A 25,424-nucleotide genomic window follows, 5' to 3' on the forward strand; every position below is an offset into this window, starting at 1 on the left:
TCCCAAAGAGGGCGGAATCAAATCTGGGCGCAGGTGGGTACCTGGAAAAATTTCTTGGTGGAGATGGCATCTGAGAGAGGCGTCGAAGCACACGGAGGGTTGAGGATAGGAGACAGGCCACTCCAGATGGAAAAACACCCTCGTTTTCCAAATGCCAGTTATACCACGGGGCCTGTGATAGCCGCCACGTTTCTAGAAGACCCCTAGAAGATCAGGGGTCCGACCAAGGAAGTACTTCCGCTGTTCAATTTGCTAAGTTTGCATTCGGAGAGTACAAGGGCGAGCTCTGGCTCTTGCAGGTGGACTCCCTCTCCCTTAGCTCTGACTGCGAGAAGCTCCCACCCGCAAAGGGCTACTGTGCCAAAAGCGAGCGTAGTGGCCGCCGCTTCCCCCACAAAATTCCGTCACTCGGGAGCTGCGTTGCAGTGAAGAAACCTGGGTCCCGTCCGGGCCCAAGGGAGGAGGCTCAGCACGGCCGCTCCCGCAGCCCCGTCCAGGCGCCTCTTCCCTCCCCCTCCTTTCCGCGGCGGTCGCGGCGGCGGCGGCGGCGGCTGGAGCGGGAGCCGGGGGCGGCGAGGGGCGGAGCCGGGGCGGAGCCACGGCGCTGGCGGCCCCGGCGGCGGCAGGTGTGGATGGGGCGAAGGTGCGAGAACGTCCACTCCCGCGCGCCCCTCTCGGGGACCAGGGCGGCCTCCCAGGAGGAGCTTGGTGAGCAGCTGCGACCTGCGCATAACTTGGGGCGCCGCCAGGGGCTCGCAGGTTCCACGTCCGGCGCCTGGAGAAAGAAGACGCGCGTCCCCGGCCGCGGCGCCGGAGCCGGCTGGGGGACCGCCTGGTCCCGGGCCAGAGCTGGGAGGCGGTGTTCCGTGAGCCGCCTGGTCTGGGGTGCGGGGGGCGGGAAGCGGCCCCTTCGTGTGCGCTTGGGCGAGGCCGGGCGGCGCTTCTATCCTCCTACTCGGACCCTCAGGTAAGCTGGGAGAGCCTTGGTCCCGCTGCGCGCTGAGCTGGCTAGGGAGGCGCCCCTCACGGAGTTGAGGAGGCTTCGGGGCCTGGGTACACGGCAGTGGGCACACGGCAGTCGACACCCGGGTCCGAGGACCGCCGGCGCCCGTGGCGCCCAAACGAGGATGCGCCGCGGGGTCCGGCGCATCCCGGAGCGCCGGCCGCCCTTGGCTCTTCGCGGAACCACAGCCTCCTCTTGTCCAAATCTCAGGTCGTCATCCTGGCCCGAAGTCACAGGTTCGCTCTCTGTCCCTAAACCTCGAGGAAGGAGTTGTGTGTGTCCATGAGCGTGTTGGCGGAGAGCGCTTTCATACAGCGATGTTTGAGTTGAGCTCATTTTACCACCTAAAATTACTGTCTCTTTAAAACTTAACTAAGCTTTCCCTTCTTAGAAGAGAAATTAGGCTTGTGGTTTAGACCCATGGCTAGTAGGATTAAAGTTTGTTTTTGCACTGTACAGCTGAGAAAATGTTTTGTAAAATCCTGAGTTTTCCAACAGTACTTCTAAAAGAGCCTCCGATTCTCCAGCGAGACAATGGCAGTCATTAAAAAAAACACAGCGGAAATGTTCACTTAGAGCGGCTTCACTAGGAGAGAAGTTAAGGAAACCTTAGGCAAAAGTGACCCCTTAATTGACACCTTACAGGACCGTTTTTTTGACCTTGTATTAGTGGTAATAGGACTAAGAATGACAGCTCAAGAACTATACCTGGTTTGGAACTGAGGCTGTGGCCAGACGCCCCTCACTTTCCGGGGACCTCTAGTTTCTGGAATCGGGCCTTTGAACTTCCTTATTGAAATCCTGGCAGCTTTGAAGTGAAATTAGGAAAATGATCCTATTTATTCGCTGGAGTTTATTACGTCTGCATTAAAGTGTTTATCTCCTGGGCCAAAATTGAAACAATATTGTATTTTGCATTTTGTTTTAAATAAATTTTTACCAATTCAGGTAAAAATTGGATTTGAAAATGACAGTTAAGTCTAGGTTTATTTGTTGTCGAGTTTTGTATGAGGGGGCTGACTTTTAAGTTGTTTTTTAAAGTCCAATCCTGGTTATTTTTCATTGTCTTCAGAGGTTAATCTTTAGGTGAGAACTTTATCTTGATTTTAAGGCAAAAAAAAGTAAAAAAGGCAGTGATTTAAGTCACCCAAAGAACTATAGTTCCTCCTTTCTCTTTTTTTCCTTAACTTGAGACAGAGCTTCCTGAAAATTGGGCAGCTGCTTTAATCTTATCATATAAAAAATGTTTCAAGTTGAATTTGGGGCCCTAAAATGGAAAATTTTGATTTGTGTTTGTTTTAATAGAATCATTAGACCTTATGGAATTATCAGCTTGGAGTGTTTATTTTCTATTTATACCATATTACTACTTTGTTGTACATGTTAATATTGCTTAGATGATAGGTAAATGTTTAGAGAAATCAGACTCTTTAATAAAGTACAGAATTATTCATTGGATGAAATTTTATAATTTTTCAGTCTTATAAATTCTGAAAAGTGTATAACAGAGACAAAGTGTTTAACCTATAATGTGGATTGTTGGCCCTTTTTAGAATTTTAAACGAGAAGGGAGGTATGAAATGCTTTATTCTATATTTCAGCATCTTTTTAGAAGTGGAAATAAATTGGAGGATCACTTTTATGTACAGTGTAATAGCTAGATAGCTATTCTAGAAACTACAAATGCTTGAGGAAGTAAAATTAGAAGGTAGTATAAAATTGTGTATTATATTTTTACAATTTCAAGGAGATTGCATACTTACAAATTTCATATCCTCAAGTGAAGAGTGTTGAACTGAATAAAATAGAATTTTTCTACATATCATGTTTTTCTCAGATTAAAAAAAATAGTCATCTTGGTTTGCCTAAAAAACTAAGCTGTAGTTAAATTTGGTTGGTACGTATTTGGGATAATTAAAAATACTTTAATTCATGTACTTTAACAGTTCTTTTCTTCAGTAACAGGTTTTTATAAGAAATGTTTTACTTGAAACATTGACATTTAATGACAGATGTCATTATATTTTTCATATAATTGCCACAGTTTTTCTTCATTGTGTGTATCTAGGTAGCTTTGGCATATAAACATCGGGGGGGGCTCTAAACAAATTTTAACTGTAAAAAAGCAAGAGATGCAATCCCAGATTAATAACATTTGAGAAATGAAATCCAGCTTTAAGATAAAATGGCTTTTTGAAGACACTTTAAAATACATATAATGATAGGATTCTTAGAGAGTAATGTTTTTGGTAGTTCTTTTAATCATAAAATGAATTAACAAAAGAATTGATGCTTAAGTTTGAACAGCTTCTTGGTTTCACAACTATTTCCTTAGAAATAATCTGCCAAGTGATTCAGAAATTTTTATGGAAGTGAGGAAAAAAAACAACAACTTTTGTTGGATCTAGGGTAGGTCAGTCTTAACTAAGAAACAGCGAAATTTGATCTTTGTGTTATAAACTGTAGTTTCACTGAGGACTTCTTAACTATGTCATCTTTTTAAATACAATTAAGTGTTTAGAAAGTAAGTCAGTTATTTTATTTGTACAATATAAGTGCTTGCTGTATTTGTGGATATTGAGGCTTTTTTATCCACATCTTATGTGAGAAGGCAGTCCAGGAAATTATTAAAATAATTTTGGTAAGAGTCTAGATGAAGGGGAAAAATCGATTGTATATATGTGTGCTGGTTTGCAGTACGGAGGGGAGTAAAAAGAGTCTGAGAACAAAACTTACTTTCGGACTTCCTAGAAGTTTCTGCTTTATTATGTAATTGAATTTTTTTGTCAGGATGTAGGTATTGGTTGTACTAAAATACAGCAGACAACAGAAAAAATAAATCTCATTTGAAAATCCTTAATCATGGCTTTATCGAATACACAGCTTACTCTATTTTGTCTAAATACCAGCTTCCACGCTGTCAGCATTAATTTAGAAGCCAATTTCTAAATTAAATGTGTTATTAAATTGATTAAGTAATTTCCATTTAAGAGCAATGTCCAAATAGCACTGATTCTTTAAGTAAAATAATAATTATATTAATAAAAATTATACTTTTGGGCAAATGGCAGGGGAAAAATGCCATTTTTATTGGCCTTGGAAACATTTATGCTAAGCAGTTTGTGGCCCAGTTTCCATTTCTGTGATTGTGCTGCCTCTGACAAAGGATCGACTACTGAGCGGTGAAAGATTGTGTAGGGAAAATTAATAAAACCTGCTACGTGGGTTGATCATAGTTCTGCCTGATAAGCCTGAGTCCATATGAATCTGAGCCAGTAAAGAAGTTCTGAGTCTTAATTCCCCACAGCTCTTTTACATTGATTCCTGTGAGTTAGCAGTAGTGAAGGAGTCCCCTTCTCTGCCATTTGCAAAGCCAACTTCATGATCCGCAGCAAATCAAACCCACGAAATGTTTTGGTCTTGTCCAATTCAGCTTTACTTCCTTGCCAGGGGCATAACAGTTGAAGTTAAAAGACTTAGACCCAAATGGGAAAATTAGTGCCATTTGTGTATAGGCAGTAGCCTTGTTCATACTACTTTCAACCTAATTAGAAAGAAATAAAGTACGATTTGATTGTAAGTCCTCCAGGGTAGGTAGCATATAGGGGAGTGTGGCTCAAGAATCTAAGTTTTTCACTTATTTTGAATTATGAAGAGTTTGCGTTATAGTTCTCTTTTTTGTTTTACTTCTATAGAGTGCTTCTACAATTTGGAAGAGGGGAAAAGTACAATAAAATGGCAAATATTAAAGTGACCAAGAAGGCATAGCATTGGTTACAAAAAAGTTCTTTCACTTCTCCTTAGGTAATTCTGTGTTGGATTTTCTTCTTTGTATTTTAAATCTAGGTTCTTTGCTTAGAGGTAATTTTGATTCTGAGGAGGGTAGCAGGAAAAGAAAATGAACTGCATCTAAAAACCGTGTAATCTGACAACTGACGTCTTATTTCTGCCAAATTTCAGGTGGACTTGGGCCACGTTAGTAAATTGGATATGTATAAAATAAGATAAAGAAATCATCTCAGAAAGTCCTGCTCTAGAAGCTTCTAGTATGTGAGGTGAGACTATTTTAGAGTCCAAGGTTTGAATACAAGCAAAGGATTGATTTCCCCAAAAGTCAAACTGGTACGATCTTACTATCTAAAATAACTTGAGATTTTTGAGTTATAGCACATGTTGGAGTAGAAATTCCAGTCATAAATTCATTATTGAATGATTATCCTGGGGAGTTTTGCCTCACTGATCAAACCTTTTACTGATTATCTCAACTTCATTTAAAAAATTTCATATAAAAGAAGCAGTGGACTAAAGCACTAAAAGTGTGAGTTCTCTGAAGTAAAATCCACATAAAGTAAATGAAGCCTTAAAAATTAGGATTTAAGTAGCTTTTAACTAGAGTGGTTTTTCAAGTAAAAACTGGTAATATTGTCACTTGACATTTTCTTTTCATATTCTGTGCCATGACTCAAAACTCATTTCCTTTTTATAGGTGAGAATGGAAGTAGATAAAATTTGAAAACAAACACACAAACCCCAGCTTTTTTGCAGCTGGACTTTAATAATTTTATAACATGGCTGCATGTTTCCTAGCACGTTAACAGTGATAAAATTTTACATTGCTTTTTATGCTTTTGGAATTGGGATTAGGATGATATAACAGAATGAAAACTGCAACATTAATTCACTTTCAAATGAATATGTTTATGCAAATTAAATGGAGGTCTTGAAAAACAGTAGTTTGAATTGTAATTCAAAGTAAAAATTACAGGTTAATACCTGGACTGATATGTGTTAAGTAGCTTTCTAATTGCTTCTAATAATCGAATAATTAGAATTTTATCATAACTTTTTAATCTCTGGAAATAAATTTCTAGTTTTTATATGAGGAAAAATTTAATGACATATTAATGTTAATAAGTATTAAATAATATAAGCTAAAAGATATTTTCTTTCAATACCCAGAAATGACTGAAAATATTTTTGTAGACAGAAGAAGACTATATGGAAAGGTAACGGAAAGAGATATAAAAGACTACCCAACTAGATGGTTTTTTGAATAATAAATCTTTAATATAAATTTTATTTTTGCTGCTAAGAGGTTTTCAAATTCTGGAGAAATAGCCATAAATCTTATGAACTGACAAAGATGATCAAAACATTTTAAAGATTCAGCTTCCTTTTAAAATAAATGTATTTATCCATTGGTCAAAGCTAATGTTCTGTATTTCCTTTTGTAAATTAACACACTGTCAAAAGGAAATATAAAAATGGAGAGCTAATTATAGCCCAGTTAAGAATAATTTAAAAAACAGATTTATTTGAAAAGTAAATTTTCCTTTTGAAGATGTTCGTTATGCGAATCCTAAGTGTTGGTGGCCTTTTTGTTTTGCAAAATTTATTGAAGTAGAAATGATAAGACCACATATTTCAGAATAATGGGCAAGTTACTATGTGTTAGATAGTTCTATTAGCTAAGCTATAAACATAAATTTTACTGGAAATATTAAAATATAAATGGAAATAAATTATTAAAATATAAACAGAGCCACATAATTGACTGTTGTCTACTTTTATTTCAGAACACATCTAAAATACTAACTAGAACTAACACAAAACTGTTTTCTAAAACTGCCAGGGTGTCAGCTTCATCCTAATATTTTGTTCAGAAGTAAATATTAAAATAAAATGCATCCAACTCTTCTGATTGTCAAAGCAGTGATAACAATTATAGCGCTTTCTGTTGATCATTTCCTGGGTTCCATGCTTTACTTACATTACCACAGATAAGCTTCAAATAACCCTCCCATCTAAGCGCCATGATTGTTCCTATTTTACAGAGAAGAAAACTGGCCTAGTGAGATTAAAGGGATCAGACAGCTAATAAATGGTGTAGTACTGGGACTCCAATCCAAGTTTTTCCTATTTCTTTGTCTCTGCTCTTAATTACTTTGTTATGTATCACATTAATTAAGCAGAATATCTGTGGAACTCTTCTTGAAACCTGTTTGGGAGTCATTTGTACAGCATTTTGGATGTCCTCAGCTATAGCACATATTTTAATTTTAATTTTTAGAACTAATTCAAAGTCCTTCATGTCCAAGTCTGGCAAAAGACACAGATGGTATAGGTAGTAATTGATGTTTATGACCAAAAGAGGCAGATAGTGTCTTTAAAGTACTAAATCTGATATTTAAATTTTCTCTGAAGACCATACTAAAGGAACCATATAGATCATTGTTTTTAGAGCCATGGCACTGGAATTGGAATATAAGTATAGTCTTCGAGGCACCTAACCCAAAATTGGTGTTCATTGAACATTTCTTAAAACAATGAATGAGACAATGAATAAAAGGATAATATGTCTTTGCCTATGAAAATTATAATATGTGCTTGCGAAGTATAGTAACAAGTGTGGGTAGCTTATCATTAAAAATGATAATTCCCTCTTCATTATTATCACACCTGACCTTTGGCGTGGATATATAGATCTTGTGTGTGGGTATAAAGTCTGTTGAAGTTGTGGACTTGAGACAGAACTGTCAGAGCCAGCCATAATTAAGATGTGTGCTGAAACAAGATTTCATAGAACTAAATTCACAAGAGAGAAAGTAAAAGCCAAAGAATAAGGTGGAAATGTTGCTTTGCTAGTATTAGCAAATAGTATTCACAAATAGTATTAGCAAATAGTATTTGCAAATAGTATTTACAAATAGTATTAGCAAATAGTATTTGCAAATTGTATTAGCAAATAGTTATTTGCTAGTATCCTACTATTAGAGGAAGGGATCTGGGTTGCCATGCTGAATCTCTAGTGTTTATTCCCATGTGGCTTTGGGTGAGTTGCCTGGGCTATCAGTGTGTAAACTGAGGACCCACTTCAGGGCTGCCTAAGAGTTTTTAAAATCTTCAAGGTCTCCTTGCTAAGTTTCACGTGACTGCTGTTACTGTAACTCTTCTAGGGAACTTATGGGAACTCCACATGCGAGGACACTACCATTCCATACACACACACACATCCATATCCAGGTGAAGCACTACCGGGACCTATGCTTTCCCTTTGGCTCTAGTCTACCTTCCCTCTCAGGGCTTTCCCACTGCTTTCTATCCCTGATGGCAGAGGAAGTTGGAACTAGTTTTTATTTTGTGGTGGTTAATGATCCTGCACTCCTGAATAGGGTAAATGCAAAGGCCCTTTTCAGGGCTCACATTTTGCAGTGTCTGAAATTCAGCATGGGGACACAATAAAAGAACCAAAACAGAGGACTGAACAGTGAACGGAGTCAGTTTGCAAATGAAACAAAACAGTGATTAAAATGCAAAGAAACAAAAGCAGCTTTAATAGCAAAAACATTGATAACAGGGTATGTTCAAAGGTCAAAGCAAAAAGGTTAAAGACAAAACTAGACAAATTTATATGATAAATTTTATAATGGAAAATGGCTTTTAAATAGTAAAAGTAATTAAAGCTTTAGATTTTTAAAATCAGAATTTTTCTTTTGAGGCTCACCAGAGCAGAGTGGTTATATTCTAGGAAAGCAAAGCTTGTGCATGGGGGGAGAGGTTGAGAGCGGGATGATGTAAACCATCATTCTGGGACACCACCAAAGACAACCAAACCTCAACATTTTGAAAGAGATTCTGAACAAAAGAATATTCTAAAGTAGTTTGAAAAGAGGAAGCCATTGTCTCTTTTTGTGTCTGGAAATGAAAAACAGGGACTACATTTAAATTCATCTGAAACAAGGTTTCGAAAGAAAAAAAGACAAACAAGTTTGTCATCAGAAATAGAGTTAGTGGAACCTATGGAATTCTAGAAAATGACACTAGTTTATGCATAGTCATGTATGAGAGTGAACAATGAGGAAATGAGCAGATGTTGCTTATCAGTTACCACGGCCTGTTCAATCTAAGCAGTACCTGGGTTAAGAGGGTTGCTGAGGATAGAAGAGTCTTAGCATACACCTTGGTTTCTCCCTCCCTGACCCCAAGATTACAGATGCCATGCAGAGTCATGAAATGGGTATGGACTTTAATGGATTAAAAGAAAGGATAACCTATATGTACACTGGCTATTCTTCCAGAGTAAAAGATTCCAGTTATACCATTTAAAATATCTTAAGGTTGTAATATGAAGAAATCGTGCCCTGGACAATATGAGGCATAGTCATTTCACTTTGTATCCCAGAAAAGTACATCTCTGTCATGCATAGAGGATTCAGGCCAAACTTTTACCAGTGCACTCAGGGAGGAAGAGTATAGTGAATGACAAATAGTACACATACCCTGCAGTTTAAATACCTTCCTGGCCCTGTCAATGATGGCTGAACAATAAGGTGGTATAAAACACTTACTTGGAAACCCAAACGAAAAGATAAATGTTTATATTTCATTTTTAAATTTTATTTTGTATTTTGCTGTTGTGCATTTGACTTATCAAAAATGGCAATAACTGAGATGACTCTGCTCCCACTGGTCTTTGTTTAAACTGTCAGCACTCACTGGATGTCTGATATATGTGCATTTTTCTCCCCAAATAGAGTTTTAGTTCCTTGAGGTAGCAATCCTTTCTTGCCGTATTCTGTGCTGATTTTATTTAGCACCTAAAAGATAATTGAGGAGATAATACTGGTCTACACTTTAAGTAGTTGAGATTTTTTAAAAATTGCACCATATTGTTCTTTGCTAGCTTTGCTTTCTGTTTAAAAAGTTAGACTGCATTTGCAAAAACACAACAGATAAGGCTAGTTTTTATATCATGTTCCTCTTGATTTCCCACATTGGATATTTGAGCTTCCTTAGTAACAGGAATTTGGGGAGCATAATTATCCTGGGAATTGTCATAGCTCTTCATTTTGCTTGACCCTGGTGTCCTTGACATCTGACAGTGCATGTCTTTGAGGTCTGCAGTGATATGCTACAACCAGGAGCATCAGAGAAGCTGAGGCTTTCTGATCTGGAAGGGCTTTTTTTTTTTTTTTTTTTTTTTTGTTTTGCGTTGGTGATCACTGAGGCCAAGGAAAGTCAAGGGCCTTACCCAGCTTCATGGCAGATAAGTGATAGACTCAAGAGCTGAATCCTGTTTATAGAGTCTCAGTATATGCCCTTTCACCACACCGGCCTTTCCCTGAAAGTGTTCAGTCCTGCAAGATTCTGCATAGGATTCTTTGGTCAGATCAATGTGAAATTCTCCATGTCCTATATTTTTTGCTTATTAGAGATTCCAAGCATTTACACAACAAAGAAACTTGTCTGATTTTAACCTACCATTTTCCAACTTTATTTTAACACAGAATCCTCTTTCACCCCAAGAATTCACCTAATAAAGGGTCATGCTGCATGGTGGTAAGCTTTGATGATGATGATGCTGGTGGTGATGAGTGACATTTATTTAGCACCTATTTATGTCATAGGCGTGGTTTTAAATGCTTTACATAAATCAGACTCAATCCTCACAACAACACAATGAAGAGGCACTATAATCGTCTTTATTTTACAGATGAGGAGACAGGATCAGAGAGGCAGCTGGAGTACAGTAGTTGTGTTGTCCACGAAATATTATTGCACTGAAAACCAGGGTTTCTCAACCTTGGTACTATTGACATTTTGCCCATATAATGTCTTGTTATGGGGGGCTGTCCTGTGCATTGTAGGATGTTTAGCAGCATCCCTGTCTTTTACCCAGTAGTGTCAGCCAAAAATGTCTCCAGACATTGCCAAATGTTCCCTAAATTGTTCCTGGTTGAGAACTAAAGTTATAACAAAAATATGCTTTTTTTGAACAACCTTCTTAGTAACTTTTACAGTGACTCATGGTCATGATTGGGCAAATTACACATTGCAGGTTTTGTGACTACGTCAAGCAGCGTACACTTGTGTGGGGGTGCATGTGAGTTAAACCTGACCCGTACTGTTCTTTTCCGCTCCATTTCCTTACACTACTTCTGCTGAGAGCCAAAAGGCCAAAATTGTTGATTCTGCCTTCAAAGTCTTTTAACTGCCCGATGCACACACCCCCAATTTATATTGTTTCCATTTTTTATTTCCTCTTGGACATGACCAATATAAACACACACGCACACACACACACACGCATACACACGAGAGAGAGTCTTGTTTTTTCTCTGTGTAATAGAGGACTTAACGTATCTGAATTACTCTACAGTAAGAACTTATGTCGGAGCCAAGATTAACAGCTGCCAAGAAAAACATACCCAGCAGTGAATAACTCACAAAGATTTGGCAAAGAAAAAGTAAAGTTACGTGATGAAGTATATTACTAAGTTATAGGGTTTTATTTTTCCAGCACGATAATTTGTTAACAATTCACACACTTCAAATGGGTTTGAGGCTTCTGGTCATTGTTTCTTTGTAATTTAATATGCCATTTTTAAGAGCAGCTGAGGTATAATAAAGAGCAATGAAATACCTAGTTTAAAATCCTGGCTCTGCAAGCATTTACTAATTGTGTGACCTCACTTCTTTTTTCCAAGTGTTTGGTTTCCCACCAGTAAAATGGGTTGATGATATGAAACTAAATAGATTGTTGAAGGGTTGAAATAAGAAAATACATGCACTAATATCCAGTCCATGTTTTGGCAGGTCCTTCTTTCCAGTTATCAAGGGACTCTATCATGATTTGTAATCTTTTTTGGTAATTCCTTAAGTGTAAACTAATTGTTTTTGAAAATAACAGAGATACCATCAAGTAGCCTAGTACAGGTAACTCTTATTAAAAGGTGGAGTTTGGAGAGCAGGGACGGTACATACAGTACTCAAAGTGATTGAATTTTGAAAGCTTTATATTTAAAGATAGCAAAGTAGCCAAAAGATGGAGTGCAAGGAGCTATAGAGGGCCTTCAGAAACCGAAGCTTACCCTCTGATCTTCTTAGTGGCCGTTTACTGATTCACCTCTTAGTGGTTGTTTGAGTGCTCGCTCTGTTCTGGATGCTCCGCAAGCACTGGGGGGTACAAACAGTGCAAAATAATAAAAATAGCTACTCTGTCCCTGCACTTTGTCCTCTTAAAACTTAGGTGGTGACTGTGTCCCAACTATAGTTGATACTCGCTGCTTGGAATGCTTGTTTGAAATGGGTTCTGAAGCTTAGCTGAACTTGCTGGGAAGAATGCTGGGATTTATGAATAATATGCCATGGGCAAGAAGATTTGATAGTCTTCTGGTATAATGTTTTTCAAAATGTGGATCTGATTCATTAGTGTATCATGAAATCAGTTTTGTGGGTCACCATGAGCATTACTTACGAAGTTAAATAGAAATAGAGAAATATCATAGTGCATTGCACATAGCGATAAGTCTTGCTTTGTAAAAGTTTTGTTTTAGTTATGTATGTATTGTGTACCAGGTCATGATGTAAAATTGCATATCCTACAATGGTTCATGTAAAAAATGTGAGTCTAGTGGCTATATGAACTCCTACTCCTTTCTCTCTACATTCAAACTTTTTTGCTTTTTCTGAAATGACATGACACATTTCATAGTTTGAGCCCTATTAATCCAAACTATAGGATGACATATTCATTCTAGTAGCATTCTTCAATATGCGATATGTTTATCCTTTGAGTCTACTTTTATCTGAGTCTTTATAGTTTGTCTGGGATGGTTAATAATTATATTTATAGTCAGTTCTGGTGGGAGGCAAAAATATTCAAGTATTTAGAAACTTAGGTGCTGGAGTAACACTTGCTTTCCAATATAGACCATACCACTTTAGAGTGATGCTTTTTTACTGCATGGCCAGATGATCATATACACGTGGCAGAATTTGTAGAAACAGCATTAAACACAGAAAGTAAAAATGTATGTATATTGCAGGTATTGGGAGCATGTCCACTGTGAATGGTTAGGAACTGCAAGCCCTATTTTATTACTTGATCTTTATTATAGATTTTGTATTTCTTGTAGGGTAAGAGGTCTCACTGAAGACTTGTTTTTATACTTTTCTGAATTGGTTAAATGAAGCTATTAGACTATCCCGTCTAGTTTAATAAAGGTTCCATCCAGATTTTCATATCCTATGACTCAATGGTTCTTTCTTCAATTGGATTATGATCTTCAGTGTCCCTCTTAATTTTTCTTCTAATACATTATCTTGAAGGCTTTTCTGCTTCCAGTTGGCTTGAGTGGTAACTATACTTCCAATTAAAACATGAGCAAAAATAGATGCTCTGTTCCTGACACTTTTAATCCCTACCTCCTAAAATCAGTGGCTGTAGGGAGATCCCTTGTCTGTTTCCTCAAGAATTGCTGAAAGTAGGACTTCTTTTTGAGAAGTAATTCACAAAGTGCCAAGTGACAAGCCATACTTGCATGTGAACACAAAGCGATGTTTATCTTTGTCCAAACAAGTACCTGTTATGGCATGCACTTTATAAAAACAGCCAGAAAAATGCACCTCAGTTAATGGGCACTTTAAAAGAGCATTCATTCATTTGGGTTACTGAGAAGGACCAACTCAGAAATGACCCTGCTTGCCTAAGAGAAATATGCCACACCATGATTTCTCTAACCATTTCAAGAGTTTGCTGCCCTTGATCCCTGAATGATTTTGATGTGTATTTTCTGTTCCATTCCTCTGTAGGTTGGCGTTAACCTGTCTAACCACTCATAGCTCTGCTGGACTTTTTATATGACAGTTTTCTGCTTGGTTAGTTATGAGTTTAAAAGACTTGAGAATACTGGTTTTAGGGGAAGGTTTTGAAATTGCCACCTTGCATATTGTAGAACACTTTATCACCACAGTTAAAATTGTAGGGGTTACTAATTGAGGAATAATACAAATTATATTTCAGTAACACAGAAGATAGCAATTTATTATCTTCCTGGACTTGGGGATACTTTTATCAGTTAATTTCAAACTGCGGTGTTTCAAATTATTGAAATTTATGAATATTTAATTTTACCTTTTAAGAGTTACTAATTCAGAAGCGTGATCTTTTAATACATATGATATGAAATGTTTACAGATTTACTGGCAAAATACTGTAATTATGAGTCCCAATGGAGTAAATGCTTTTAAAAATTGTATTCACTTAAATTAGCCAGCTGTGTTCTGCCTTTATACTGTTAATATTATTTTTCTCAGATTGTTATAAGCAATGAGCTTTCATTAAATCTTTGGACACTAGATTATAAATTTAGGAATACCCTGCAAGATACAGAAAAGACTAAATAAATAATAGTATGCAAAAATCAAAATTATTATTTAAATAGACCTACTAAAAATTAATGGTGTTTTAATTTATTTTAAAGTTGTTGGCTCATCCTTTAAAATGTTTTAAAAAAATGTCTGACATTCATTATCAGAACAAGGGAAAATTTAAACAATTCCGTTTCTTCTTTTGCTAGTAGGCATATTATGCTAATAAAATTACTAAATTAAAAGTGTGTCAAGGATTTGACAAACTGCCATTTTTCTCCAGAAGTCAAGCCCCTAAGTGATTGTCTAGAGGCAAGAATTTTCTGATATGTTGTCTCAACAATGCTTCTCACTTCGTCTTCAGGTGCCCCAACCCGCAAGTACACATACTATGTACTCACTTGAAAATGTAAAAAAAAAAAAAAAAAAAAAAAAAAAAGTGCTTTAAGGAAAGGCCACACAGTACAAAGGCTTATTAGTAGGCAGAAATAATGGGGGTGCGGGGTGGGTGGGCATCCAACCTCAGGCTTAACCGTGGGTTACAATTTCCAGCAAGGAAATCACTAGGTTCTTCTAAATTCTTAGAATTAAGTTCTCACTACTAGATGCACCAAGGATTTTGTCTTTTGAGAGATCTACTATTTAAAGTTTTTAAAATTGTTAATAATTATATAATTAATCAAATTTCCATTGTCAATCTGAATCATGCTTTTTGATGATAGAATAAAAGAGCTGATTTCCAACACTTGGTTATTTTAGGTAGCACAGATAGTGTTGAAGCTCAGTAGAGTCTGCTTAGAGGATGTAGTCCACCTCTCCTCTCCTTTATAGTTATTGGAATTGTGGTCACTATCACACCAAGCCTATCTGGTCCATTTCTCTCTCACTGCTTTTAAATGCAGTGCCTCTTTGATGCATTTAAAACATGCATGATGTACTTAGGGCCTAAAAGTTGTGAAGAGCAAAATGTGGTGTGAAAATAAGTGCATTTGTTTTTTCATACATGCTTGTATGTACTTAGGGCCTAAAAGTTGTGAAGAGCAAAATGTGGTGTGAAAATAAGTGCATTTGTTTTTTCATACATGCTTGTATGTACTTAGGGCCTAAAAGTTGTGGAGAGCAAAACGTGGTGTGAAAAGTGCATTTGTGTTTTGTTTGCTTGTTTGTTTGGCTTTGCATTTACTTGAAAGAAAATACAGACAATATTCGTACATCTACACTGCCTCCTGACTTTGGGGGATATTAGATTTAAAAAAATCACAAAAAAAATTATAGAATGGCAACTTCTTGTGATTTTATTTTTATTTTAAGAATAATTATTACTCTTGACATTTTATTTTATCCTCAAAGTGCTTGGTCAATGTTAATTTACTTTTTAAGACTTTAAAGGAACTCAACTCAGCTTCCTTTTTCATAATGGCCCATTGAAGTCAAGTGGTATAAGATTGAGCTATAGTAGAATTAACAAAATATTCTTTTAGGATGCCTGGGATTCAAAAAACAGAGATCTAACTGGAGGAAAGTAATGTGCATCTAAGAAAGTAATTTGGTTCATGCTGAAGAAAAACTGAATTTATTGTCTTGGCCAAATAAATTCATGGCCAAATAAAATGTCTTAATGGTGAAAAAATTGCACTGGGTATAAATTTGATTTCTGTACTATTCAGGAGACTGTAGAGTGACACTTGACCTAATATCTGCATTAACCATTTGTAGATTTTGGCTCACATAGACATATTAAAGAATTACATTTTTCAGTGTAATATATATACACCATGGAATACTACTCAGCCATAAAAAAGAATGAAATAATGTCTTTTGCAGCAATGTGGATGGATTTTCAGGCCGTTATTCTAAGTGAAATAACTCAGAAATGGAAAACCAAATATTGTATATTCTCACTTATAAGGGAGAACTAAGCTATGTGTACACAGTGGCATACAAAGTGGTATAATGGACTTTGGAGGCTCAAGAGGGAGTGGGAGGCAGTGGGGGGTGAGAGATTTAAAAAATACGTATCGGGTGCAGTGTATACTGCTCTGATGACAGTCCACTAAAATCTCATAGTTCACCACTATACAGTTCATCCATGTACCAAAAACCACTTGTACCTTAAAAGCTATTGAAATAAAAAAAAAAAGAAAAGAGAAAAAGGAAACTAGGTGAGTTCATCTGAAGTGGTAAATTCTTTATAATTGAAACATGAATAACCTTACCAAGTTAATGATACTTAACTTCCCAGTTATGCCTTCACTGATTGTATAAGTCTGTTTTCATGCCGCTGATAAAGACATACCTGAGACTGGACAATTTACAAAAGAAAGAGGTTTAATGCACTTACAGTTCCACATGGCTAGGGAAGCCTCACAATCATGGCAGAAGGTGAAAGGCAAGTCTGACGTGGCAGCAGACGAGAAGAGAGCTTGTTCAGGGAAACTCCCCTTCTTAAAACCGTGAGATCTCGTGAGACCTATTCACAAGCACAGGAATAGCATGGGAAAGACCTGCCCCCATGATTCAATTACCTCCCACCAAGTTCTTCCCGTAACATGTGGAAATTCAAGATGAGATTTGGGTGGGGACACAACTAAACCATATTACTGACATTGTCATAATTAAACCCAACCAAAAGATAAAAAAAGAATTATGGTTTTCATAGTTAACTTGAGAAGTAGCAAAAAATAATCCCAGAATTAACCCCTTGTAATAAAATAAATGATTGAAAATGCCTACCATTGAAAAATATTTTCAAAACAATAAATGCAAAAGTTTAGAACATTCTACAATTTTAAAGTAATTTAATTCCCATATTGAACTTCTGAAAGATTTGCTTTCATTGAAGGTTTTACTTTTAAGGTGATTATTCCAGTATAGCACTCATTATTTCCTGATTAATTGCTCACCAAACTGCTGATATTTTTGCAGTACTTCATTTCCACCTGCGCCTAAACCCACCCACCCACACATGTACATACATGTTGGACAGGTATCAGCATGAGTTAATATTTAACTCCTGCGGCAATGAGGAAGTGCGCTAGTAGGTAAATCCAAAACCTTGAACACCACCAATTTATCTTAATCCTTTCTATGTAATGAGAACAACTGATAGAATACAATAATAGCATATATACATGAGAATACTATGTAGATAAAGTAACTAACCACCCATCAGGGTGTAAATTCCAGGAATATCTAAGAGGGTTCTTACTTACCGGAGCCTCAGTTTTCTCATTTCCTCCATTAAAGACAAAACAAAACACTAGCTCAATTTTTGTCACTTAGAATGGTTTCATAAATGCTTATTCCTTCCAGTCAAAGTCAAGATCCTTGCAAGTTTCTATTTTAGGAGAAAGAAAGCAGAGCTAATTCTGTTTAGTTCCTGGCTGTTTCATGCTCGAGAACATTTGCATGGGGGTGTTTCTTTCCTAGAAAAGCTTCATCCTGCCATATCTGGTTTTTGAACTCCTGTTTAGCCTTCAGAATCCTGCTCAGTCATCACTTCCTCTGTGAAGCTTTCCATGACCTCCTTCCAGAAAAAAAATTTATGTCTTTTCCCTGTATTTTTGTATCTTTAGATATTTCTGGTTTTGCTTGTATCATAGTGATTCATTATTTTTTTATCTGACAACCATCTCCACTTGGTTGTCAGGTCAGTGATGCCGAACTGCATCAAGTTCATCTCTGTTCTCTATTCCCTGATATATCAAGGTAAAGTAGTAAATCTTTGTTCTGATGAAGGGAAAATGCTTTACCACAGTAACTAAAAGATTTTTAAGATTCAGTTTAAAATGTAGCAGCTTTTTTTTTACTGTGCTCCATTTTTAAAAAGTAATGTTATCTTTGCTATAAAATACATCAGTTTAATGGCAGAAGTTTTGGAAAACATACATTTGTAAAGAAGAAAATTAAATTATTATTCCACTACTCATAAACATTAGTATTAGCATTTTGAGATAGTTCCTCAGTCTATTTACTTAAAGATGTAAATATATGTATACATACATATTTAAATAAAATTGAGATTTACAGCCTATATTTTGTAACTGCTCTGCTTTTTGCTAAGTAGTTTGTATCTTCACAAATCAGTAAATACTTGTCCAAGACATTTTTTTATGCTTCATTGCATTCTATGATATGAACCTTTATGGTTTATGATAAATAATAATTTATTATTGAAAATATATTTTTTCCAGTTTTGTTTGCTGTTATGTCATTCTGCATAAGGATTATTATTTGTAGGATTGACTATCGGCCAGTTTAGCCACACTGGTTGTTAAAATACTGAAATATTTCCATATTGATGAGAAAACAGTCATATCCTGTGTTTCCCTGCCTCCCTCTCCTGGACTGCTGATGATCCAGTAAGCTAAGGGCACATAGCGGGTGGTATAGGTAGCATCCTTTCCTATTAGTCCTGATTGTGATATATCTGTCCAAAGTTGTTAATAACACCCCTGAAATTTTGGGTGCATCTCGTTATTTCTTTAAATACCTAGAAGTAGAAATCCTTTTTTTTTTTTTTTATTTAAGTTTTAGGGTACATGTACACATTGTGCAGGTTAGTTACATATGTATACATGTGCCATGCTGGTGCGCTGCACCCACTAACTTGTCATCTAGCATTAGGTATATCTCCCAATGCTATCCCTCCCCCCTCCCCCCACCCCACCACAGTCCCCAGAGTGTGATATTCCCCCTCCTGTGTCCATGTGATCTCATTGTTCAATTCCCACCTATGAGTGAGAATATGCGGTGTTTGGTTTTTTGTTCTTGCGATAGTTTACTGAGAATGATGATTTCCAATTTCATCCATGTCCCTACAAAGGACATGAACTCATCATTTTTTATGGCTGCATAGTATTCCATGGTGTATATGTGCCACATTTTCTTAATCCAGTCTATCATTGTTGGACATTTGGGTTGGTTCCAAGTCTTTGCTATCGTGAATAATGCCGCAATAAACATATGTGTGCATGTGTCTTTATAGCAGCATGATTTATAGTCCTTTGGGTATATACCCAGTAATGGGATGGCTGGGTCAAATGGTATTTCTAGTTCTAGATCCCTGAGGAATCGCCACACTGACTTCCACAATGGTTGAACTAGTTTACAGTCCCACCAACAGTGTAAAAGTGTTCCTATTTCTCCACATCCTCTCCAGCACCTGTTGTTTCCTGACTTTTTAATGATTGCCATTCTAACTGGTGTGAGATGGTATCTCATTGTGGTTTTGATTTGCATTTCTCTGATGGCCAGTGATGATGAGCATTTTTTCATGTGTTTTTTGGCTACATAAATGTCTTCTTTTGAGAAGTGTCTGTTCATGTCCTTCGCCCACTTTTTGATGGGGTTGTTTGTTTTTTTCTTGTAAATTTGTTTGAGTTCATTGTAGATTCTGGATATTAGCCCTTTGTCAGATGAGTAGGTTGTGAAAATTTTCTCCCATTTTGTAGGTTGCCTGTTCACTCTGATGGTAGTTTCTTTTGCTGTGCAGAAGCTCTTTAGTTTAATTAGATCCCATTTGTCACTTTTGGCTTTTGTTGCCATTGCTTTTGGTGTTTTGGACATGAAGTCCTCACCCATGCCTGTGTCCTGAATGGTAATGCCTAGGTTTTCTTCTAGGGTTTTTATGGTTTTAGGTCTAACGTTTAAATCTTTAATCCATCTTGAATTGATTTTTGTATAAGGTGTAAGGAAGGGATCCAGTTTCAGCTTTCTACATATGGCTAGCCAGTTTTCCCAGCACCATTTATGAAATAGGGAATCCTTTCCCCATTGCTTGTTTTTCTCAGGTTTGTCAAAGATCAGATAGTTGTAGATATGCGGCGTTATTTCTGAGGGCTCTGATCTGTTCCATTGATCTATATCTCTGTTTTGGTACCAGTACCATGCTGTTTTGGTGACTGTAGCCTTGTAGTATAGTTTGAAGTCAGGTAGTGTGATGCCTCCAGCTTTGTTCTTTTGGCTTAGGATTGACTTGGCGATGCGGGCTCTTTTTTGGTTCCATATGAACTTTAAAGTAGTTTTTTCCAATTCTGTGAAGAAAGTCATTGGTAGCTTGATGGGGATGGCATTGAATCTGTAAATTACCTTGGGCAGTATGGCCATTTTCACGATATTGATTCTTCCTACCCATGAGCATGGAATGTTCTTCCATTTGTTTGTACCCTCTTTTATTTCCTTGAGCAGTGGTTTGTAGTTCTCCTTGAAGAGGTCCTTCACATCCCTTGTAAGTTGGATTCCTAGGTATTTTATTCTCTTTGAAGCAATTGTGAATGGGAGTTCACTCATGATTTGGCTCTGTTTGTCTGTTGTTGGTGTATAAGAATGCTTGTGATTTTTGTACATTGATTTTGTATCCTGAGACTTTGCTGAAGTTGCTTATCAGCTTAAGGAGATTTTGGGCTGAGACAATGGGGTTTTCTAGGTATACAATCATGTCATCTGCAAACAGGGACAATTTGACTTCCTCTTTTCCTAATTGAATACCCTTTATTTCCTTCTCCTGCCTAATTGCCCTGGCCAGAACTTCCAACACTATGTTGAATAGGAGTGGTGAGAGAGGACATCCCTGTCTTGTGCCAGTTTTCAAAGGGAATGCTTCCAGTTTTTGCCCATTCAGTATGATATTGGCTGTGAGTTTGTCATAGATAGCTCTTATTATTTTGAAATACGTCCCATCAATACCTAATTTATTGAGAGTTTTTAGCATGAAGGGTTGTTGAATTTTGTCAAAGGCTTTTTCTGCATCTGTTGAGATAATCATGTGGTTTTTGTCTTTGGCTCTGTTTATATGCTGGACTACATTTATTGATTTGCGTATATTGAACCAGCCTTGCATCCCAGGGATGAAGCCCTCTTGATCATGGTGGATAAGCTTTTTGATGTGCTGCTGGATTCGTTTTGCTAGTATTTTATTGAGGATTTTTGCATCAATGTTCATCAAGGATATTGGTCTAAAATTCTCTTTTTTGGTTGTGTCTCTGCCCAGCTTTGGTATCAGAATGATGCTGGCCTCATAAAATGAGTTAGGGAGGATTCCCTCTTTTTCTATTGATTGGAATAGTTTCAGAAGGAATGGTACCAGTTCCTCCTTGTACATCTGGTAGAATTCGGCTGTGAATCCATCTGGTCCTGGACTCTTTTTGGTTGGTAAACTATTGATTATTGCCACAATTTCAGCTCCTGTTATTGGTCTATTCAGAGATTCAACTTCTTCCTGGTTTAGTCTTGGGAGGGTGTATGTGTCGAGGAATTTATCCATTTCTTCTAGATTTTCTAGTTTATTTGCATAGAGGTGTTTGTAGTATTCTCTGATGGTAGTTTGTATTTCTGTGGGATCGGTGATGATATCCCCTTTATCATTTTTTATTGTGTCTATTTGATTCTTCTCTCTTTTTTTCTTTATTATTCTTGCTAGTGGTCTATCAATTTTGTTGATCCTTTCAGAAAACCAGCTCCTGGATTCATTGATTTTTTGAAGGGTTTTTTGTGTCTCTATTTCCTTCAGTTCTGCTCTGATTTTAGATATTTCTTGCCTTCTGCTAGCTTTTGAATGTGTTTGCTCTTGCTTTTCTAGTTCTTTTAATTGTGATGTTAGGGTGTCAATTTTGGATCTTTCCTGCTTTCTCTTGTGGGCATTTAGTGCTATAAATTGCCCCCTACACACTGCTTTGAATGCGTCCCAGAGATTCTGGTATGTTGTGTCTTTGTTCTCGTTGGTTTCAAAGAACATCTTTATTTCTGCCTTCATTTCGTTATGTACCCAGTAGTCATTCAGGAGCAGGTTCTTCAGTTTCCATGTAGTTGAGCGGCTTTGAGTGAGATTCTTAATCCTGAGTTCTAGTTTGATTGCACTGTGGTCTGAGAGAGAGTTTGTTATAATTTCTGTTCTTTTACATTTGCTGAGGAGAGCTTTACTTCCAAGTATGTGGTCAATTTTGGAATAGGTGTGGTGTGGTGCTGAAAAAAGTGTATATTCTGTTGATTTGGGGTGGAGAGTTCTGTAGATGTCTATTAGGTCCACTTGGTGCAGAGCTGAGTTCAATTCCTCGGTATCCTTGTTGACTTTCTGTCTCGTTGATCTGTCTAATGTTGACAGTGGGGTGTTAAAGTCTCCCATTATTAATGTGTGGGAGTCTAAGTCTCTTTGTAGGTCACTCAGGACTTGCTTTATGAATCTGGGTGCTCCTGTATTGGGTGCATATATATTTAGGATAATTAACTCTTCTTGTTGAATTGATCCCTTTACCATTATGTAATGGACTTCTTTGTCTCTTTTGATCTTTGTTGGTTTAAAGTCTGTTTTATCAGAGACTAGCATTGCAACCCCTGCCTTTTTTTGTTTTCCATTTGCTTGGTAGATCTTCCTCCATCCTTTTATTTTGAGCCTATGTGTGTCTCTGCCCATGAGATGGGTTTCCTAAATACAGCACACTGATGGGTCTTGACTCTTTATCCAGTTTGCCAGTCTGTGTCTTTTAATTGGAGCATTTAGTTCATTTACATTTAAAGTTAATATTGTTATGTGTGAATTTGATCCTGTCATTATGATGTTAGCTGGTGATTTTGCTCGTTAGTTGATGCAGTTTCTTCCTAGTCTCGATGGTCTTTACATTTTGGCATGATTTTGCAGCGGCTGGTACCGGTTGTTCCTTTCCATGTTTAGCGCTTCCTTCAGGAGCTCTTTTAGGGCAGGCCTGGTGGTGACAAAATCTCTCAGCATTTGCTTGTCTGTAAAGTATTTTATTTCTCCTTCACTTATGAAGCTTAGTTTGGCTGGATATGAAATTCTGGGTTGAAAATTCTTGTCTTTAAGAATGTTGAATATTGGCCCCCACTCTCTTTTGGCTTGTAGGGTTTCTGCCGAGAGATCCGCTGTTAGTCTGATGGGCTTCCCTTTGAGGGTAACCCGAACTTTCTCTCTGGCTGCCCTTAACATTTTTTCCTTCATTTCAACCTTGGTGAATCTGACAATTATGTGTCTTGGAGTTGCTCTTCTCGAGGAATATCTTTGTGGCGTTCTCTGTATTTCCTGAATCTGAACATTGGCCTGCCTTGCTAGATTGGGGAAGTTCTCCTGGATAATATCCTGCAGAGTGTTTTCCAACTTGGTTCCATTCTCCCCATCACTTTCAGGTACACCAATCAGACGTAGATTTGGTCTTTTCACATAGTCCCATATTTCTTGGAGGCTTTTCTCATTTCTTTTTATTCTTTTTTCTCTAAACTTCCCTTCTCGCTTCATTTCATTCATTTCATCTTCCATTCCTGATACCCTTTCTTCCAGTTGATGGCATCGGCTCCTGAGGCTTCTGCATTCTTCACGTAGTTCTCGAGCCTTGGTTTTCAGCTCCATCAGCTCCTTTAAGCACTTCTCTGTATTGGTTATTCTAGTTATACATTCTTCTAAATTTTTTTGAAAGTTTTCAACTTCTTTGCCTTTGGTTTGAATGTCCTCCCGTAGCTCAGAGTAATTTGATCATCTGAAGCCTTCTTCTCTCAGCTCGTCAAAGTCATTCTCCATCCAGCTTTGTTCCATTGCTGGTGAGGAACTGTGTTCCTTTGGAGGAGGAGAGGCGCTCTGCGTTTTAGAGTTTCCAGTTTTTCGGTTCTGTTTTTTCCCCATCTTTGTGGTTTTATCTACTTTTGGTCTTTGATGATGGTGATGTACAGATGGGTTTTTGGTGTGGATGTCCTTTCTGTTTGTTAGTTTTCCTTCTAACAGACAGGACCCTCAGCTGTAGGTCTTAGATGGAAATGCAGAAATCACCCGTCTTCTGTGTCGCTCACGCTGGGAGCTGTAGACCGGAGCTGTTCCTATTTGGCCATCTTGGCTCCTCCGTAGAAATCCTTGATTAACAAATATGTGTCAGGTGTCAGGAGTCTATCAGAAAATGGCTCATTAAAATTAGGATAATTCATGGAAGGTTCAATAAAGGAACTATTTAAAAGCAAAGAGTAGAGTGTGAGCAACCCTGATAAAAGCCAAGATGGTTTTCACCAGTTGGCATAAATGTGATGGGGGGAGTAGTTACTGCAACCTGCAAGGAGACAGCCACTTTGAGAAGAATGGAGAATTCCAGTGAATGTCACAGTCAATCTGTGGCAGCCCCACCAGGAGTAAGCCCAGAAAATGGGTATACCAGCTTCCCTCCTTTCGTATCCTCTGGTTTCCTGTCAGGGCTCCTCCTTGGTGGCCCTGACGGGAAGTCAGAGGACTGGGGAATCTGCTTCTGTCATCCCCTGCAAGTCAGCCTCCTATGGTGGAAGGTTCATTTGGATGAGTAAACTCAACAGAGAGCTGGCACACATTTATCCTCTTTATTCCATAGTGAAAATTTGTCTCCAGAAAAATGTTTAAGAGCCTCAAATGTACTCTGTAATCTCAATGTGAGTTGACATTTACTTTACAGGTAATCAGAATTGACCTGTAAGGGGGTGTAGTCAGGTGCAGTGTTAAGAGGGAAAAATCACAGCAGTTATTGAGTACCTGACAGATAAATGGAGAGGGAAGAGCCACTGTGTTTGTAGGTGGACCTTGGATAAAAGCCTTCTGCCCACAGAATAAACCAGTGGGAAGAGTAACTGTGGAGAGCAAGCATCATTGTGATTATCTTAAGTTTTTTTCTATGTAGGCCTGGTGGGCCAGTTCCTGATATTTATGGGATGTTGCAAAATTATCTCAGAAGAGACCTTAAAGAACATCTAGATCGGCTGTATTCAAACTGGTTTTGGCCACAGAACTCTTTCATGAAGTGAAGTTTCACACAGAAGCCTAACATATAAAACAAATACAGGTATGGCTGCCTTGGTTGGGGGTGGTGGGCCCTCCACCCTTCTTTCTCCCTCAGTTCTGTACCCCGGGGACTTAGATGATTTGCCTGAACTCATACAGCTTGCTGGTGATGAAGTCATCCCCAGGACTTACAGTCTCCTGACTATTGACTCCATCTTCTTATATCTATAGATAGAGCCTTCTCCAGTAGTTATCAATTCATCACGGAAACTTCCCCTCATTTTTCTTCCACTCAACCCTGTTGGTTCACCACCTTGTTAACAATAATAAGCTGACTATATGTAACATCCATCCATCTCAAAGCCTTATATATGTGTGGTCTCTTCCCCAGCAGCACATTAGAATTCTGTGGGAAGCTTTTATAAACATAACAATGCTCAGGCCCTATTTCTAGAGATTCTGATTTTTTAAGCTGTGGTGTCAGGGTCCAAGCATCAGTAGGTTTTAAAAGCCGAAAGGGTTCTAGGAAGC

At 37.8% G+C, this 25,424-nt stretch overlaps 1 protein-coding gene across 1 annotated transcript in view; it reads right to left on the reverse strand.

The window, feature by feature from the left end:
* LOC134728517 (basic proline-rich protein-like) overlaps positions 1 to 6,818 on the reverse strand; it is a 132,276-nt gene extending 125,458 nt beyond the window's left edge. Inside the window, exons 1-2 of the mRNA XM_063593835.1 lie at positions 6,774 to 6,818; positions 42 to 1,175 (exon numbers count right to left, since the gene is read on the reverse strand). Coding sequence (XP_063449905.1) covers positions 405 to 1,175; positions 6,774 to 6,818 — 816 coding nt within the window. The 3' untranslated portion in view covers positions 42 to 404. The remainder of the gene's footprint in view (positions 1 to 41; positions 1,176 to 6,773) is intronic.
* Between the last annotated feature and the right edge of the window lie 18,606 nt (positions 6,819 to 25,424).

The sequence above is a fragment of the Pan paniscus genome, chromosome 11, assembly GCF_029289425.2.
Source record: "Pan paniscus chromosome 11, NHGRI_mPanPan1-v2.0_pri, whole genome shotgun sequence".
Lineage (NCBI taxonomy): Eukaryota > Metazoa > Chordata > Mammalia > Primates > Hominidae > Pan > Pan paniscus.